General features: G+C 37.0%; 1 protein-coding gene across 1 annotated transcript in view; it reads left to right on the top strand.

Annotated features, from left to right (window-relative positions):
* Positions 1 to 20,063, top strand: part of NRG4 (neuregulin 4) — a 68,103-nt gene that overhangs the window by 13,542 nt on the left and 34,498 nt on the right. Inside the window, exons 3-4 of the mRNA XM_064480674.1 lie at positions 11,520 to 11,585; positions 13,527 to 13,620. Coding sequence (XP_064336744.1) covers positions 11,576 to 11,585; positions 13,527 to 13,620 — 104 coding nt within the window. The 5' untranslated portion in view covers positions 11,520 to 11,575. The remainder of the gene's footprint in view (positions 1 to 11,519; positions 11,586 to 13,526; positions 13,621 to 20,063) is intronic.

Here is a 20,063-nt window from a genome sequence, read left to right as displayed (position 1 = left end):
CTAGAAAAAGTCTTACAGACAACAGGTTTCTTCTGTGTAGCTCAGGGAACTATATTCAATACCTTATAGTAACCTATAATGAAAAAGAACATGAAAACAGATATATGTATGTATATGTATGACTGAAACATGCTTTACAGCAGAAATCGATACAGCATTGTAAACTGACTATACTTCAATTAAAAAAAAAGAAAGTCTTAAATTTTGATAAAGTATAATTTGTCAATTTTTTCTTTTATAAATTGTGCTCTTAGTGTCATGTCTAAGACATCTTTGCCTAACCCAAAGTCACACAGATTTTTTTCTAGAAGTTTTATAGTTTTAGTTCTTACATTTAGGTCTGTGATCTATTTTGAGTTAATTTTTCTGTGTGCTACAAGGTAGAGGTCTAAGCCTGTCTGTTTGCACACAGATGTTCAAATATCCCAGTACCATTTGTTGAGAAGACTATCTTTTCCTCACTGAATTGCCTTGGTACCTCTGTCAAAATAATATAAGGATTTATTTTCAGTGTACAATTCTTGATCTATAGATTCCCTATCAAAATCCCAACAGAATTTTTTAAATAGTAATCAGCAAGCTAATTCTAAAATTTGTATGGAATGACAAAGGAACTAGAATAGCCAGAACAATTTAGAAAAAGCAGAACAAAATTGAGGGACTTACATTGCCTGGTTTCAGATTTTGCTGTTAACCTGCAGTGATCAAGAGAGTGTGCTTTCTTCCAGGAAGAAAAGAAATGCCAGCTTTAGGTTACTATCTTTAAAGCAGACATTTCTCAGTCTGATTTCTTGTTATCACAACTATCATGACTGTATAATATTGCAAAGGCATAACCATCATATAGGCTTTGAAAATTTTCAGAAGGTTTTCAGTTGATGAATTTTTTTCTCTTTGAGATAAGACGAGGGGCAGCTAACATTCTTTACTTGTGTTTGGAAGGTGAACCAGAGGAACTTGTAGAACCTGTAAGAATGAGATTTAAAGGTGTGTCACTGGCCAGTACATTCTTTGAGCAGTTCTAGGTCATTCCACACAAAATTATTCTTTAGAGTTTATGAAAACCCATATTTCTATTTAGCTTATGTTTAAGAAAGTGAAGATTGAGGTGATGATGATTATTCTGCCTTATTCATATAAATTAAAATAAAATACAGTAAGACTGATACGCTCTTTCAAGAAAACCCCCTGATAGTTACTCAAAGCTTGTAGTTTTTTTTTAGTAAAACATAAAGAATTACAAGTCACTCTAGTAGACAACTATCAACAATTAATTCATGACAAAATATTTGTTAAACATATACTACTAACAGGGCAGTAGGCCACATTTAGCCTCACGGGATAAAGATAAATAAGACACTAGTCCTGTTTCAGGAAATTTATAGCCTAGTTAAGGAAAGGAAGCATATTCATATGGAGACTAAAGAAAAATCCAGGATAGTAAATTAAGGAAGTTGCTGAATTTCTCCTTTTTATAAAAGTTTCTCTAGGTGATTCTTTCTCTATTTTTCTCCCAGTGAATTCCTTGTAAGAATTTTATTCCCTTTATCAACCTGGTAGTATCCTTTGGATCTGTTCTGGTTTCAGTCCTAAAGACATTATTCAGCACAAAATACCATAGACGTTCAAACGGTAGACTAAGATAATGATTCTCAAATTGTGATCCGAACTGACATCATCAGCATCACCTGGGAACTTGTTATAAATGCAAATTTTTAGACCCCACACCAGATCTACTGAATTAGAAATTCTGAAGGTAGGCCCTGGCAGTCTGTTCTGTATCCGGCCATCCAGGGAATTCTTGACACTTGCTAGTTTATCCTTTCACCTGTTGATGGACAGTTGGGTTTTTCCAGTTTGGGGCTGTTATGGATAATGCTGCTGTGAATACTCACCTACACATCTTTGTGCAGACGTGCTTTTTACCTCCCTTGAGTAAATATGTGAGAGTGGAATTTCCGGGTCAAATGGTAGGTTTAGTAGTTATCTATTGCCACAGAGCAAATACTCAGAGGCCAAAAACAACAAAAGTTTATTATCTCACAATTTCTCAAGGTCAGGAATCCAGAAGTAACTTAGCCAGATAGTTCTGGCTCAGGGTCAGTCAAGGTGTCAGTCAGGGCTGTGCTCATTTCCAGGCTTGGCTTGGGGACAGTCCACTTCCAAGCACACACAACGTGGCTCTTGTCAGGCCTCCGTTCCTCGTCATGCCAGCCCCTCCGCAGGGCTGCCTCATGACGTGGCAGTGGGGTCCCCCCAGAGTAAAGCAATCTGAAAGAGGAAACAAGAGCGCACCTAAGACAGAAGCCACAAAATTTATAATCTAGTCTTGCGAGCAGCATGTCATTTCTCCCGCCATGTCTGTTTTGTAGAAGTGAGTCAGTGAGTCCAGCCCACACTGAAGGGGAGAAGATGATACAAGCGTGTGTCAGGAAGGGGAGTTCATTGGGGTGCACCTTAAAGGCTTTCTACCACAGTAGGTGTTGCCTTAAATTTCTAACAAACTGTCACACTCTTTCCCAAAGTCTTTCTATTGCTTTACATTCCCGCTAGTGACGATGAGAGTTAACAGTTGTTCCACATCCTCACTGGCGTCTGGTAGGCTGACCAGCTTTTTTAATTTTAGGCGTTCTAACAGAGATGTAGATCTTCATTTGCTTTTAAGTTGCCTTTGTCTGATGACTAATGGCGCTGAGCATGTACTTACTAACTATGTGTATATCTTCTTCTTTGGTAAAACGACTTCGCATTTTTTGTCCATCTTTTAATTGAGTTGTCTTACTATTGAGTTGGAAGCGTTCATTATATATATAAAAACATGAAACAGATAAACATAAAATGCAAACCCTTTTTTAGATACATTTATAGGAAATATTTTCTCCCATTTTGTGGCTTGCCTTTTCATTGTCTTAATGGTGCCTTTCAAAGAGCAAAAGTTTTTATTTGATTAAGTCCAGTTTATCCTTTTTTTCCTTTGTGGTTCATGCTTTTTATGTTCTGTCTAAGAAATCTTTGCTTTCTCCAAAGTCGCAAAGATTTGGGGGGATTTTCTTTCTATTAGTGTAAAATGATGGAAGATTGGGAACCTCTCAGTAATGTTATAGCAAAATACTGTAACAGTTAACTATTTGTATAATTCATGTATATGCAGTGTATAGATACTACCTTGAATGGCTATACATTTACTGTTGTTGAACTTCTCATGTTGCTCACGGACTAGACTATATGTTCCTTAAGAGTGGAAAATGGTTTAATTCTTTTGTGTATCCTTTATTGTCTGGTACACAGTAGGGACTCAGTTAATATTTGTTGATTTGAATTATGTATTTTGAATTTAAGTAACAATGGGACTTTTGTATGTAAGAGTTAAAAAGTGGAGCTTATGAGAGTGATTAGGGCTGTAAGTAAAAAAAGAGTTTTTTTCTCAAGAGGAATAATTGAAGCTAGGGAATGGATTAGGTCTCCAAGGGAGAGAATGTTCAGAAATAGAGTGGAACTTGGAGTGCAGCACCTTTAAGCTACAATCAAGTAGGGTGCTTCACGTGTTTTGCCCTTAGGAGGAAGGGTGAATTCGGATCAGTAATTTGCATTACTTTGACATCTCTGCTTGTGCTATATCTATGCCATTGAATATGAAAACAGTATTCTTCAGTTTGAATACTAAGAATAAAATCTTTCGGGAGTCAAAAATTCATCCAGTTCAAGTGCTGAATTATGAGGAAGCTTCATTTTGGCCTGAACAAGTGCTTATCTTCAGCAATTTTTTTTGATTAATTATAAACATCCCATTGGTAATAGTACTGACTTCAGAATGCTGCCGTTGCGTACTTTTAAGTTATAAGCCCAGTGCTTCTTAATGCAGACTCTGGATATTTGGTTGCTGTTCACTCTCTTTAGATGTTTCACCCTTGAGGTTTTTAGTGCTATAATTTAGGGTTCCCAAGAAAGAATTCTAGAAATTGTCTGCCCTTTTAAAGTTGCATTTATTTCTAGCCCTCTTGCAAACCGGAGATCAAGTATGACTTGGAGAAGACAGTTTCTGATAAGGGCTAACTCCCTTGTTCCAGTCCAGCCTTCTCTTCAGTTCCTTTTTTTTTCTCCTAATAGATTTTATTTTTTAGAGCAGTTTTAGATTCAGGGCAAAATTGAGCAGAAATTACAGAGAGTTCCTATGTCTCCTGCTTCCACACACACACAAGCCTCCCCAACTATCAGTATCATATTGACACATCGTGATTGCTCAGAACCCGTGGTTTACATTAGGGTTCACTCTTGGTGGTGTATATTCTCTTAGTTTTGACAAATGTATAGGGGCGTGTGTCTACCATTATAACAGCCTTGGAGTATTTTTCATTGCTCTGAAAATCCTCTGTGCTCTGCCTGTTCACCTCTCCCTCCCCTATAACTCTGGCAACTGCTGATCTTCTTACTGCCTCCATAGTTTTGCCTTTTGCAGAATGTCATATAATTGGAATCTATAGTATGTAGCCTTTTCAGGTTGGCTTCTTTCATTTGGTAACATGCCTTTAGGGATCTCTCTGTCTTTTCATGGCTTGATAATGGATTTCTTTTCAGCACTGAATAATATTCCATGGTCTGGATGTTCCACAGTTTAATTATCTGTTTTTCTACTGAAAGACATCTTGGTTGCTTCAAGGTTTTGATAATTATGAATGAAGCTACTGTAAACATTAGTGTGCAGGTTTTTGTGTGGCCATAAGTTCTCAACTTCTTTGGGTAAATACCAAGAAATGTGATGGCTGGACCTTATGGTAAGAGTTATGTTTAGTTTTGGCAGAAACTGCCAGATTGTCATCCAGTTGGCTACAGTCCCCTTTTGCCTTCCCGCTAGCGATGAATAAGAGTTGCTGCTGTTCCACTTCCTCAGGGACATTTGTTGTTGTCAGTGTTTTGGATTTTCACCTTTCTTATAGGTGTATAGTTGTATCTTGTTTTAATTTGCAATTCCCTGATGACATACGATGCTGAGAATCTTTTCTTATGCTTATTTACCATCTGTGTACTTTCTCTGGTGAGATGTCTTTTAGGGCCTTTTGCCCATTTTTTAATTGGGTTGATCATTTTCTTATTTGAGTTTTAAGAATTCTATATATATTTTGGATAACAGTCCTTTATCAGGTATGTCCCCTGCAAATATTTTTTCCCAGTCTGTGGCTTGTGTTCTTATTCTCTTGACAGTGCCTTTTGTAGAGCAGAGTTTCTTTTCCAGCTCTATTAAGGCATTATTGACAAATTATAATATACTTAAAGTGTACAATGTGATGATTTGATATACATTGTAAAAGGATTTTCAAAATCAGGTCAACACATCCATCACCTCATATCATATTTACCTTTTTTAAAAAATGAGAACCCTTAAGTTGTGCTCTTAGCAAATTTAAGTTATACAGTACTGTGTTACCAACTATAGTCACCATGCTGTCCATTAAATCCTCAGACCTTATTCATCTTATAACTGAAAGTTTGTACTCATTTACCAGCCTCTCACTTCCCCCACCCCAGCTTCTGGCGACCACCATTCTGTGTTTCTATGAGTTTGACTTTTTAATTAAAAAAAATTTTTTTAAGATCCCACATATAAGCGATGCCATGCAGTGTTTGTCTTTCTCTATCTGACGTATTCTACTTAGCATAAAGGCCTCCAGTTCATCCTTGTTGCTAATGGCAAGATTTCCTTCCCTTTTATGATGAATAAAATGCTTTATGTGTGTATATGGTCATAATCTCTTCACCCATTCATCGTCAGCAGACATATTTAGGTTGTTTCCATATCTTGGCTGTTGTGAATCACGCTGCGATGAACATGGAAGTACAGATGCCTCTTCGAGACAATGATTTTGTTTCCTTTGGACATATACTCAGAGGTGGGGTTGCTGGATCATATGGTAGTTCCATTTTTAATTTTTTAAGGAATCTCCATACTGTTTTCCATAGCAGCCTGCACCAGTTTACATTCCCAACAGCAGTGTACAAGGGTTTTCTTTTCTCCACATCCTCACCAGCATTTCTTATCTCTTGTCTTTTTAATAACAGACATCCTAACAGGTGGGAGGTGGTGTTGCAAAGCGGTTTTGATTTGCACTTCCTTGATTAGTAGTGTTGAGTACTGTTTCATGTACCTGTTGGCCATTTGTATGAGGACTCGTCCAGGTGTGCCCTAGGCACCTAGGAAAAGCCGCCCTGTCCCCACCCTCCACTTTCCCTGCAGGGAGGGGGACGGTGGCTGTGGGCATTGCAGTCTCTGGAACTGCACCTGCCTCTGAGTCTGACCCGGTTGTGTACCTGCTCTGGCGAGCACTCTGTCCTCACGGCAGCCTGGGCCGGCTCCTCCCACACTCCTGTATTGCATACTTGGCCATAGATGTGCAGTATCTCACTGCACCTCCTCTGGCTAATGTGGGGTCAATGCAAGACTGAAACCCAGGGGTCTGGGACCCTAAAGGAAAGCGCAACCCATCACCGTAGTTTGCATGTGCCTCCCTGGAGCTGGCCTGGCGGCCCAGCAGGCTTGGCAGCTCTTTAGCCGAAGCAATTGCCACAGAAATGGAGGATGACTTTTTTCTCTAGTGGTTTCTGCTTCTCATTCCTGTTACTGCCTTTGGCCTAGGAACATGGCAGGTCCAGCGTCAGAAGAGGAAGGCAAAATTGATCACTAGAATTATGGCCCAGCCCATCCTTCAGTGGAACTGAAACGTCTTGAACACAGGCCAGTGCAGGTCAGAAGGCACCCTGACCACTCCAAGTTGCTGCACCTGATGCCGTGGACTGTAGAGGGCCCCGCCCGGGAAGCTCAGGGGGCCAGCTGCCTGGCTCTCCCTGCTTGCCTGCCTTGGCTCTCCCTTCCACTGCACTGACCTGGGAACCACCATCCTGGTAAATAGAGGGCTTGTGCCCGGGAAGAAGATGAACCCTGATACACAGTGTAAAGGCCGGATTGGAGAAGTAGACCTGGAAACCAGGAAGCCTTTTGTCCCTTCCTTAGGGTCAGAGACCGGAATGTAACTGTTAGAAACTTTCCCGATGTTAAGAGTCAAGAATGGGTACAAGGAGGGAGAGAAAGGGTGGAAGCAAAGTGAGCAATGCAGTCACTCACTGTACATGGTGTGGAGTCAGTCTGTGAACTGACTCAAGTTCACTGACAAAGACATAGCAGTGTGAGTATATTATTTAAAATTGCAGATGTAACCGAGAGGAGAAATAAGGATAGTGTAACTTACCAGACATTCGAATTAAAAGAGGTGGACGGCAGTGTGAGAGAGCTGAAACCTCATCTTTCATAGCTGGGAGTCTGATGTCCAGAGTGCCAAATCTAGAAATGGAGAAGATAAGCATTTTGAATTATGGAAGAAGAGTGTGCCACTGGTTACATTTGTTCTCTTATTTCTCTGATTATTTCTTAACGGGTTCCTTCTCCAACCATTAAATGTTGGTATTTTCCAGGGATCAGTTCATGGCCTCTGCTCACACGACACACGCACACTCTGAGCTAGTTCATTCACATAAATGGCTTCAACAACCTCCTGTGGAATTTGAGTCCCAGATCTCGTCTCTCTAACCTGGTGGTTATCCTTCATGAGAGATCTGCATCTTCAGACGTTTCCTTCTACACGTCCCAGCAGCACTTTAAATTTAACGTGTCCAAATAGAAATCGTTATCTTACTCATGAAATCTGTTTCAGTATTCCTTTTTAAACAGCTATATTGAAGTATAATTTACATACCATAAAATTCACCTATTTTAGCTGTATAATTCAGTGACATCAAATTTGCAGCCACCTCAACAATCCAATTTTAGAACATTTCCATCCGACTAAAAAGATCCGTTTTGCTCATTTGCAGTCATTTTCTTTTCCCAGCCCCACTTCCAAGCAATCATTAATCTATTTCTGTCTGTATTGATTTGCCTTTTCTAAAGATTTCATGTAAATGGAATGATACAATATGTGACTTTTGTGACTGGCTTCTTTCACTTAGCATGTTTTAGAAGTTCATTCATGTTGTAACATATACTAATACTTCACTCCTTTTTATTGCTGAATAGTATTCTATGGCATGGTTATACCACATTTTGTTTGTCCATTCATCAGTTAATGGACATGTGAGTTGTTCTCTAGTTTGGGGCATTGTTAGTAATGTTCTAGATATAACACTCATGTTTTTGTGTGGATCTGTATTCCCATTTCTCTAGGATACACGTATCACCAATATATGTTTAACTTTTTAAGAAACTATCAAATTATTTTCCAAAGTGGCTGTGACATTTTACAGTCCCACCAGCAACGTATGAGGGTTCCAGTTTCTCTGTATTGTCAGTGCTTGTTATTGTCTGTCATCTTTATTATAGCCATTCTAAGTGTGAAATGGTATCTCACTGTGGTTTTTAATGTATGTTTCCCTAATGGATACTTGCCAGTCAGCCTTGATATTTTTTCCTTCTTTTGTACCCTGCTCTCCCATTCTGTGGATGGACCTATTAAGTATATATTTAATCCTCTCTCTCCTTTACCCTCATTCCCATTGCTTTATTCATTATTCTTGATTATTAAAATGACCTCCAAACTGCTTTCTCTGATACGTTCCGTTTTCCACACTGCTGTCAAAATGAGTTTTCTAAAGTGCAGATGTCATCATGTCACGCCTTTGCTAAAAACCTTTCAAAAGGTCTCCATTGCCTTGAAGATAAGGTCTACCATCTGGTCCCTACTTATTTTACAGCATCTGTTCTTGTCACTCTTTCCCCCACCATCCCGTCCTCCTACGAACCCACACACACTCCACACACATACACTGCGCACGTCCTCACCTGAAATCCCCCTGCAATTATCTGAATACATTAAGGATTTTCTTCCTTCTGTGTCTTTGAACATGCTGTTACCTCTGTCTGGAATGTTCATCCATCTCTGTTGGCAAACTCTCATTCATTCCTCAAAGCTCAGCAGAACTAATTACTCCCTCTTGGAATCTTTCTCTGATTCTCCTTAATAGTTAAGATTTGTTTTTGTAAGTGTTAATAAGGTGACAAAAATAGGTGTTTGTGAGAATATATTAGGTTGAATTGCATGAAATTGTAGTTTTTTTAAGTCCTAATATGGTTTATATGTCAGCCTGCAACATTCTTGTAATTGCTTGTTCCCGTTTGTGTGTCTGTCATTTGTTAAAGACAGTAAGCCACTTACTGCCTGTTTGTTCATAGATGAGTGAACAAATGAATTAGTCTTAAAGACCAAGGCTTTCATTTAGAGTGAAAAGTTACCTTGAGAAACATTAGGTCGTCTTCTTTGCAATCATGTAGCCTCAGAGGTTGTTTATTTGTATTGTGCGAAAAATTATTAGTGCCAAACCAACTGCCATGATATATCTCTTAATACGTCTTGACTATCCTGAATGAAGCCACAGATTTTTATCTCTCACATACAATTTAGTAGTCATTTTCATGTTAGTGGGCAGCATCACAGTTCCATAGTTCAAATAAGATACTAAAGGTTATTAATTTTTCACATTTTAAAGTCCAAACAAAATTTTTATATATGTCTGCATGTATGTATGTATATATATGTGTGTGTGTTTGTGTGTGTATAAGATTGTAACTATGTAAAAATTGCCTTTGAATGTGGGAGATAGTAATGAAAACTTTTCAGAATTTGGGATTATATGAGTTTATTTTAATATTTTCTTAAACAAGCAAATGTATGCTTCAGTGTTTTACATCAATCAAGTAGTAATATCTGAATTGTGGTTTTAGAAAAGATAACCATCTGAAGTATGGTTGGCATACTTTAGGTAATTATATGATTAGGAACCTTGAACTTCATTTAAACAAAATTATAGTTTTAGTCAATATTTTAAGTTATTTATGATTTTTAAACCTCATATCTTCCCCTCCATGCATATATTACAGCTTTGATAGTTTGCAGATAGTTATATCGCCATAAGTATTAGTCATATTCAGTGATTATATTCACTTCAAATTGAACATGGTGTTGTGTGCTTTATTGTGACTATGCTTTCAGGTTTATAAGTATTTCAAATCATCATTTATGTAAGTGTTACATGGTTTGTAAGGAAATTCCTTTTTTTAAAAACCCTGTGGAACATTTGTCCATTAACTACACATTAAAATTCTTTTCTTCACAAAGGTCTACAACACTCTGGAATTATCTAGACATGAAAAGTTAAGTTAGGAGTCTAAAAAATGCAGTTTACTTTATAACTTAAAAAGTTGGACAGCGATTTGAGAGTGCAGCTTAGTACAACTTCTTTTCTAAATAAAATTTTGTTCCACTTGCAACTCTGAACATGTGGACTGGAAGGGGCGGTCCCCTTGGCCGGTTCCTGACCTCTGTGCACATGTTGGTCTTTGTCTCAGCCTCGCCCACACTGCACGCTGCAGCCCCATAAATCAGGCTTTTGACGTGTTACAAAAGGAAGGCACAGCTGCTCTAGTCCGCAGTTTTCAAAAACTTTTGCAAAGCTGCATATCCAACAAAGTTTACTGTTGTATGAATGTAAGTCTTTACTGAGGTAAGCCTTGTTTGTTTGGAAAAAGAAACTCATACAGGAAGCCAGTGATTATTTCAAATTAGATACGTTTAATTGCTCTTTCTTTGTCTCTCTCATTGCTCGTCTGTTTAACAAAGAGTGATTGGCTTTGAGAGAAGCCTTGACATTACACCTGTGTTAATAGGAATTTGTTGATTGAGATTTCTGTTACAAAGTCTTTCTGTTTAAGTCGGGAGTGAGTCTACTTTATAAAATGAAATTGAGAGCATATAATCTAATGTAAGTATAAATTCTTCATCTTTTCAAATTTATTTTGTAATTCCTTTATTTCTGTTATAGTAGATTAACGTCACACATAGCTGCTACGCTTTACCAGATGCCACATATTTTTTTTAAAAGAAAGGCATCTGTAGATTGGCAAATGTAATGTGCAATCTACAGTAAGTTTAAAGTACTTTTATAAAATTTTTACAGGTTCTGTAGAAATGCAACCCTTTCAATGCTGTTAAAGTTTGTTCTATAGTATGTCTGTGGCCATTTTTAATAAACTGAAAAGTTGAAAGTTACTCTATTGAAAAGTCAAATTAGAAATAGGCTTTATGAAAAAGTAAAAAGTCAATTCAGGTCATTCAGTTTCACTTACTGACTCATATCTTTCCTATGTAATCTCATATGCTGTACACCTACATTGACAATGTTTATTAAAAATAAAACATTAGACTTTTCTCCAGAGAGAGATTTAAGATTACATTACATTATTCAGACAATGATGTGTGTGTAGTGCATTTTATACTATTTGTTGATCTTTTAGTTTTATCTGTTTAGATTTTTTATTGATATGTAATAAGAATCTAAAAAATAGATGCTCAAAGAATTTTGTCACTAGCATATAAATCTCTTAATTATTTTCATTATTTAAGAAAATATTACTATTAGAATATGTGACATTTTATAATGCTCTCAAAAGAAGATAATTTTTCCCAAATTATTAATTTTAGGTGCTGTTTTTCAACCCTAAACTTTTGACCAAGAATGAAACTATTTAAAAATTAAGATGCCAACAGGTAATTTCTTGTAAGTTTATGCTTTTGTCAATGTGTGTCACGTAGCAAAAGAACCAGAAAACGAATGTTTATTTACACAAGGCTATATTTTTCCCATCTGAAATTGTCCTAGAAATCTGAAATACCTTGGTTTTAAAAGACCTTCCTTTATAACATGGAAATATTTTATTTTAGACTTATGTATTTAATCACTTTTTACAAACTGATAAATTTCTAACTTACTCTATATATCTGATATCAACTTTACAAATAAGTAAACGAAATCAGAATAAAAACAGATTCAGAGATAGTGGTGCAGGTTAGATGAGTATATTCTTTACTCATAAAATACCAGGTGTTGAGTCATGACTGGTTACAATTCTATAATCTTGTTAAAAACAAGGACATTAATTTCAGCCATAGGAAGCGTTCTGTGTTAAAGTTACACTCCACCCTCAATGGAAAACCCTATGTGATGACTCATGATTCTGGTGTAATGTAATGTTAATTGGGATTTAATTCTTTAGCCAAATTATTCCTGAAAAATTGTAAGCGTTATCTTACTAAAAGTTGTTTGGTTGTAAAGGTATTACATTGTGTAAGAAAAGAAAAGATCTGAAAGGTTAGTTCTGGTTGGTTTACTTTCTTTTTTTCCACTTAAATTCTTTGTAGTTCTGTTTCCCTCTTTACATTTTTATACTTTTGTAGTTGTAATGTGATGGTGAAAGAGAATCTTTTCAATTCGAAAGTAAAAGGAAAGTTTTAAAATTTCAGATTCTGATGATGAAGACAGCTGGTTTAATAGCAATTATGTCTTAACAGGTATGATATCTTAGTGGCAAATAAATATCAGGTAAATTTTTTAAATTAGTATGCTGTTTTTTAAAATGCCAGATTGGAATTAGGCCATTTTCTTCTTCACATCAGATTCTATGTCATTTCTGGACAGAAACAATCAGGAATCCACAATGTACAATTTTAAAGCAATGTAATTCCCCTACTGAGACTAAAAGATAAAGCATTCAGCAATTTGTATTTCTAATTATAAATAGTAGCATATAGTAATATAATGAATTCTACTGTGGTTACTTCTCAATTTTTCTGTATAATGGTTTTGGTGACAAAGAGTGAAAGGGAAGTTTTTTTTTTTTTAAGGGTGAGGGAGGAGGTAGAGGCTGGAAGGAAGGAGAGGTACCAAGAGAGAAACGAAAGGCAGAGAGAGAAGCATAAAGGAAAAGCCAAAGATAAAGAAGGAAGGAAGATGTAGAAAGAGGGGAGAAAGGAAGCCAGAGAAAAATGGAGGCTTATTTTCTTTATATTCTGAAAGTTTGGGCTACATATCAAACAATGACTTAGGTTTTTAATTTTACTGAGAACTTCAGATACGTCTTTTTAGTTACTAGCTATTACCTAAAATCCCCTTGCAAATCAAAACCTAAATAGATTACTTTTGATGTTAAAATTGTGATATACATATAAATATCTAAAGATAATTTTGGACATCAGAGTTTATTTAATAATCTAAACTTTGTTTCCCACAGCAATTCCAGACTTGAATGTATCTGAGACTTTAAAGGAAAGAGGAATCTAAATATGCCCTTGGGACAGAGAAATTTTATGCAAAGCTGCAGAATCTCTGTCCTAATTGTGAAAGACCACTATTTATTTAAAGATCCTGATCACCTCCTTTTAGTCTATGATGTAGAGCCCCTATTTCTGTAATGTACCTTATAACTCCATTATAATTAATATCATCAAGACAGATTAGTTTTTTTCCTCAAGGGGATAGAAGTCCCTGCTTATCAAAATAAGGAATAAGATTAAGTCCTTCATGTTAACAAACAATTTTTCATTCTGATTTTTAGAATTGCTACTTCAGTCTAAGACACTTAGTTGTTTTCCTTGTTTTATCAGGAAAACTATAATTTGTCTCCCTCTATTTTATGTATGTGTGTGTTTTAGATCACGAAGAGCCCTGTGGTCCCAGTCATAGGTCCTTTTGCCTGAATGGAGGGATTTGTTATGTGATACCTACTATTCCCAGCCCGTTTTGTAGGTGAGTGGAATGGACTGGGGAGAGGGTAATTTTATTTTTTATCATCTACTGACTTCTTTGAGATGTGATAAATATTGAACAAAGAGTGTTAAGATGAAAAAGCATTAGGAACACTTCACATTTATATAAAACAAAATTCTGGTTTTAAAGAAATACAAAGCAAAGTAGCAAATCACAACCTCAAAGGGTTTATTTTGAAGATTGGTAGTGGTAGTCTCAGGCCTAGTCAGATTCTTTAGTAATCCATTGCAGTGAACTCTCTGCTTTTAGCAATTTAGGGAAGGCAGTCTATGCTTAATTTACTGGCAAAACAGCTGGAGAATTCACTAAAGAAAGCCCAACATGAAATATTTTGCTTTGAGTTTAAAATACATAAGTACATGATAACTATGTTGTCAAAACTTCATTTGATATATTAAAAAGAAAATGAAGAGTTAAGTTTTTCTAATGGTGGCAGCAAATTAAAAAAGAAGGGTGTCTTGGCCACTCCTGTTTTAAAGTAATATGATTCACTTTGGGAGTACAGTTATAGTCAGTGATTAATAAAAGACCTGAAAATAGTACTTGTATGGCTGGCTTCCTGTGAGTTTGGTTGAATAGGAGTTGAGGGAGTTATAATAAACCTCTTTTAATATATGAATTAGCAACATTGTACTACCAATAATGCCCATAGACTTTAGCAGAACTAACCCCTAAGGACCTCAGGATATTTTGTAGCGTGTGAGTGAATTATTCTGTTTCTGTTCTTTAACTTGAAATGAGAGCTATAGAATCTAGGTTTTAAATCTTACTAAATAAGCGAAAGAAAGTAAAATTCATAGGAAAAGTGAAAGATACAGGGATTCAGTCTGGAGGAGAAGCAGAGAAATAATGTTATAATTATTTCAGGAAGGTTTTCGAAGTTTCCACAGAGGAAACAGTGAGAGTCTCGGTATTTTTCCTCTTAAGTGTACAAGAGAGGGGATAGAGGAACGAATTAACAATTACAGCAGCACCTGGTAGGTGAGAAATGTTATTTAAAAATTTTTAATCGATTACTGAGATATAATTTATGATAAACTACATTCAAAGTACACAACTGATGAATTTTGACAAATATTTATACCTGTGAACCCACCAACACCACAAAATACAGAACCCTAAAATTAACCCCTAAAATTTCTTTCCTGACCATACTCTTTATTTACATTTTCACGTTTCATTCTCACAAAAATCTTAGCGAAAAGGGGGAGAGGAGACCTTAAAGAAAAATAAGGGGAAAACAAGAAATTAACTGATGTGCCAAAAGTCATACAACTAGGAAAAAAATTAAATGACCTTTGAGTACAGCTCGCAAGGTTCACTGAAACTTATGATATAATCTGAATTCTTCACAAGGGGATATGGCATGTGGCATTCCTAAAGCAAAACCGAAGTGCTTATAAGAACAAATATATGTAATAATTAAAAGATATTCATGTTTTGTATCTTAATCTTGGTGGTGGCTACGTGGGTGAAAAGTCTGTCCTTTCTCTGTTGAATTGCCTTTGTATCTTTGTCAAAAATCAGTTGACCTTATGTGTGTGGGTCTACTTCTGGGCTATTCTGTTCCGTTGATCTATGTTTCTGTCTGTCACCAATCTCGATAGCTGTAGCTTTATAATAAGGGAAGTCAGGCAAGGTGAGTCCTTAACTTTGTTCTTCAGCTCATTGATCTTTAGCCTTCTATTCAAACAGACAGTATTTAATGTTAAAAATTTCCAAATACATTTAATTAAGTTAAAATTTTCTTCCATTACAACTTCTTCTTTAACCTCTGAGGGGTGTTTTTTGGTTGTCCTTTCATATTTATGTCTAATTGCATTGTGGTCAGACTATGTGGTCTATTAAGCTGTATATGTAATATTTGTGTACTAAATGTCTGTTTTACTGCACTGAGTAAATTGAGAGAATAAAGAGTACTGAAATCTAGAGAATCATTGAAATGGGAAGAAACCTAGTGTCTTACTTCAGGTCTACTACAGCAAAGTACCGCAGACTGGGAGACTTATAAGCAAAAGACATTTTTTGCTCATAGCTCTAAAGGCCAGGAGTCTGAGATCAGGGTCCCAGCTCGGCTGGTGAGTGAGCAGCAGGTGAGTGCCTGCTTCCCAGTCTTCAGATGTCCCTGGGTAGCACTTTTGACTGGCAGGTTATTTTCAGGAGGAGCTGATGGGGAGCCAGCTGTTAGACTGCAGAGCCAACATATGACAGAATGAGGAGGACCTTTTTCTTGAGCAGGATGTAAGCAAATAACAAACCACAGGCCACATTGTTTTTGTATGACCCTTGAGCTAAGAGTATTTTTTGCTTTTTAAAGAGTTGTTTAAAAACACACACACACAAAATGGAAGATTTTGCCACATGGCAGGAGGAGAGAGCTCTCTAGGGTCTCTTTTATAAGGGCACAGTCCCCTTCATGAGGATTCCATCCTCGTGACTGAATCATCTCCCAAAGCCTCCACCTCCTAATACTATCGTAATAGTATCATACTGAGGTTATGATTTCAGCATGAGAATTTGGGGAGTCGGGGGGACATGGACACTTATCCATAATACTTAAGTTGTCACTCTGCTTTTGTATTCCAAATAGATGCATTTTAAGTGTATTTTCAGAAAGTTACTAATGAAAGACGGTGGGCCACTCTGCTGGTAACCCATGCCAGGCTTAAGAATATATCTGGTTTCTCTATGATTTCAAACTTTAATAGTGGTTAAAGTTAAAGGGGAGTTGAAACCATGCCCCATGGATTTACGACGGGTAGGGAAGGAGGCAGGGTGCCCATGACGCACGATAGCAGGAGGTTCTGCGGGGTTAGCACACCCTGTGCACTGTGCCTGGTGTACCCTGGAGTTGTTCAGCCTGCTGGAAGGAAGTAAAGTTAGGAGGAACAAAAGGGAGACAGAAAAAAGGAAGGATTATAGTGACCAAGGGGTCAATGAAGTTGAATGCCAGGTAAGTTTAAAATCATATCTTAAGAAAAGAATTGCTTTCCGGTAATCTTAGGGCCGTGTTTCTCACGTAGCCCTGTAGGCTACACTAGCTGTAAAGGCAATAAACACATTTTCCATCCCAGCTTACGCTACACCCTGCATTCTCTACTTCTGTTCATAACAACCCAGCCACCTTGTCACTGAGAAACCCGACTCGCCCTCAGCTCTATTATTGCTCCCCGTCCAGCTGCCAGATCACAACTCGGCTGTGCTGTATGTCCCTCGTCTTTCTAGTCCTCTCTGTCCTTACAGTCACTGTGCCGGCTCAGGCCTTCTCAGCCCCTGCTCTGTCTATGGAAATAATTTCCTCACCAGTTTTCTTGGAGCCTAATTCTCATCACTACTTCTGCTAAAACAAAACAAAAAACTTCAGTGACAGCCCTCATACCTCCCACCTGCCACGCATAGAATAAAGTTTCAGCTTTCACCATCGTTTTCAGAGCCTCCCACAGTTTGCCTCCACCACTTCTGCGGCCTTCTCTTCGGCTTTGGTCTGTGTTCTAACTAGAACCATCCACTGTTTGGATTAGACACACTTGGCACTCCGTTGCCCTGCCTTTTCTTCCTGCCTGTGCATATTCAAGCCTTACATTTGAAGGTTCCTTCCTCCCTAATACCTCACCTCATCACCAGTCAGAATTAAACTCACCCTTCTCTGAATGGAGAAATAGATGCAATTTGTTACTCTATACTTTGTATCATTTACATACTCATCTCTCTTATTGTCTAATAAATATTCCCCATCCACGTCATCACCTAGAAAATTGCCTTGCCATAGTAAATAAGAGTTTAAATAGTTGTTGACTGAATAGATAGTGAGCTTTTAGAAACAATTTCATCTCTGAATCAATGGTCAGTATATTTTTCTTGACTGAAATGAGTAAGTGAATTAACAAACAAAATACATAGAAATACTACAATGGCAAAAAACAAGTATGCTTTACAAATTTAATTTACTCTTATGCATTGGGCTTTTTCCTCTTTTATCCCCCCCATGTACTTTCTGTCAAACCAGCATCCTTTGTTTTTTTCTTATCTAATTTCTTTAGTTGGTTATTTGGCACACTGATTTTTTTTTAGCTAATATTTTAAAGCTGAGGACAATATGACATCAGGTCTTCAGTGTTTGACATCTGCTTTGTAGCCTGGTTCATGTACTTTAAATGGTCTGTGTGCACTAGAGACGAATGTGGATTCTTTAATGATGGATGAGAGTTTTATATCCGTACACTAGATCAAGCTTGTTATAATACGCTGTTCAAATCTTTTATATCTGTACGGATTTTTTACCTTCTTAATTTATCAATAATTGAAGAGTTACATCAAAATTTCACACTGTGATTTTGGATCTTTAATATCACAATTTCTATTTTAGCTTAAAACATTTTGAGGCAATTGTTACTAAGCCCATATTAATTTAGAGTGGTTATGTCTTCTGCTGGAGTATCCTTTCATCGTTATATGGACCTTATTTATCTCTAATAATGTTTTTTGCCTTATAATGTATTTCATCTGATATTAATATAGCTATACCAGCTTTTGTTCAGTAACTGACTAGCATTCTTTTTTCTTTCAATTTTTCATTGTCTATAAATACATATAGTTTTTTTGTCTTTATTAGAATGGTTGAGTTTTATTTTTCCACCTTACATTCTATTTCGTCAGCATGTCTTGAAATCAGTTTAGTTATGTCCATCATTTTTTAATGAAAATAATAGAACAAAAGAGAAAATATTAGAATAAATAGTGCATAATGACTGTAAGTATTATTTGTGGAACCTGTGCTTAAAGGGTGTGTGTGTATATGTGCGTGTGTGTGTGTGTGTGTGTGCGCGCACACGCCTGCGCGTGCATGCATGTGTTTGGAGTCACATCTGATCATTCACAAGTCCTGCCTGGATTAAATGGATTTCATCCTTCCTCCCCTGCCCTCTTTGCTCTTTCCTTGGTCTCCTTTCCCCTGTGAAGTGCTGCAGTAGCCTTCTTTCTTCTGTCCTAGTTTCATTCACAGTGCTGCTGTCGTGATCTTTCTAAAACGTAAATCTGACGTGGTGTTTTCTATTTGCAAAATACTTCAAGAGATGCCTACGTCCTACAGTATATCTCCGAATGTCTTCGCCTGGCATTCAAGGCTTTTCATCGTATCAGTCTATTCGGTTGACATCTTCACCTATAACTTCTTCATACACACCTTGAATTCTAAACGTCCTGAACTATGTGCAGGTTTCCAGACACGCTAAGCCTGACTCCGTGCTTTGGCAGGTGTCAGTTCCCCCGCCTGAAATGCTGCTGCTCCTTTGTCTTCGAAGTGAGGTAATTTGTCACCGCGTCTGTGGAGCCTTCTTTGACTTAACTAGGCAATTTGAGGGGCTCTTCCTTTTGTACCCCATAGTACCTTGTGCATTTTATGTATGCCTCTACTGTTAGTATTTTAATTGTTTATTTACAGCCTTCCTCAAATTTATGAATGCCTTGAGGGGACAGATTTGCCATCTGTGTACATCTTGTGCCTAGCAAAATAAATAAATGAATAAATATTATGAAAGAAGAAACAAATTATACCTATATATTACTGCAAATGATTACAGAAAACACAAATTTTAGATTTTTTGTAAAATGTAATATATTATTTTAGTCCTACAATATCAGTAAATAATTTTTATGCAATGATTATGAGTGGTATTTTTTAATACCTTTTTTGTGGTCTTCAATATTTCGTATAAAAAAGAAAATGAGGCAGTATGAATGGCAATATAAATGTATACTTTATATGCTATTTATTAACTAGAGAAGTGAATTTCAGTTTATGAAAGTATGATTCTTATTCACCATAACACTTAATTTAGAGGTTTATATGAATTCTCGTATTTTTGAATTATCTATTGTAGTATAATATACATAAAATTTACCATTTCAGCCATTTTTAAGTGCATAGATCAGTGGCATTAAGTACATGCACACTGTTGTGCAGCTGTCACCACTCTCCATCTCTAGAATATTTTCATCATCCTAAACTGAAAGTTTTACAAATTAAATAGTACCTCCCCATTCTCCTTCCTTCAGCCCTGACAAACACTGTTCCACTTTCTTGCTGTATGAATTTGACGATCCTAGATACCTAAAGTAGTGGGGTCGTAACAATACTTGGCTTGTATGTCTGTTGGGTTCTACCCAGCATGACGTTTTCAGGGCTCTTCCAGTTGTAGCAGAGTGTAGACTCCCCTTCCTTTTAAAAGATTAATGATACTCCATTGCATGCACATAACGTAGTTTGTTCATCCACTCAGCCATTGGGGAGCACTTGCGCCGTTTTCACCTTTTGGCCATTCTGAATGCTGGTCCTCTGAACACGAGCATACAGATACCTCTTCAAGATCCTGCTCTCAGTTCTTCTGTGTTTATAACCAGAGGTGGGATTGCGGAATCATGTG

Source organism: Camelus dromedarius, chromosome 29 (genome assembly GCF_036321535.1).
Source record: "Camelus dromedarius isolate mCamDro1 chromosome 29, mCamDro1.pat, whole genome shotgun sequence".
NCBI classification, from domain to species: domain Eukaryota; kingdom Metazoa; phylum Chordata; class Mammalia; order Artiodactyla; family Camelidae; genus Camelus; species Camelus dromedarius.
Note: the sequence above shows the minus strand (reverse complement) of the source record. Positions and strands in the feature narration are given on the sequence as shown.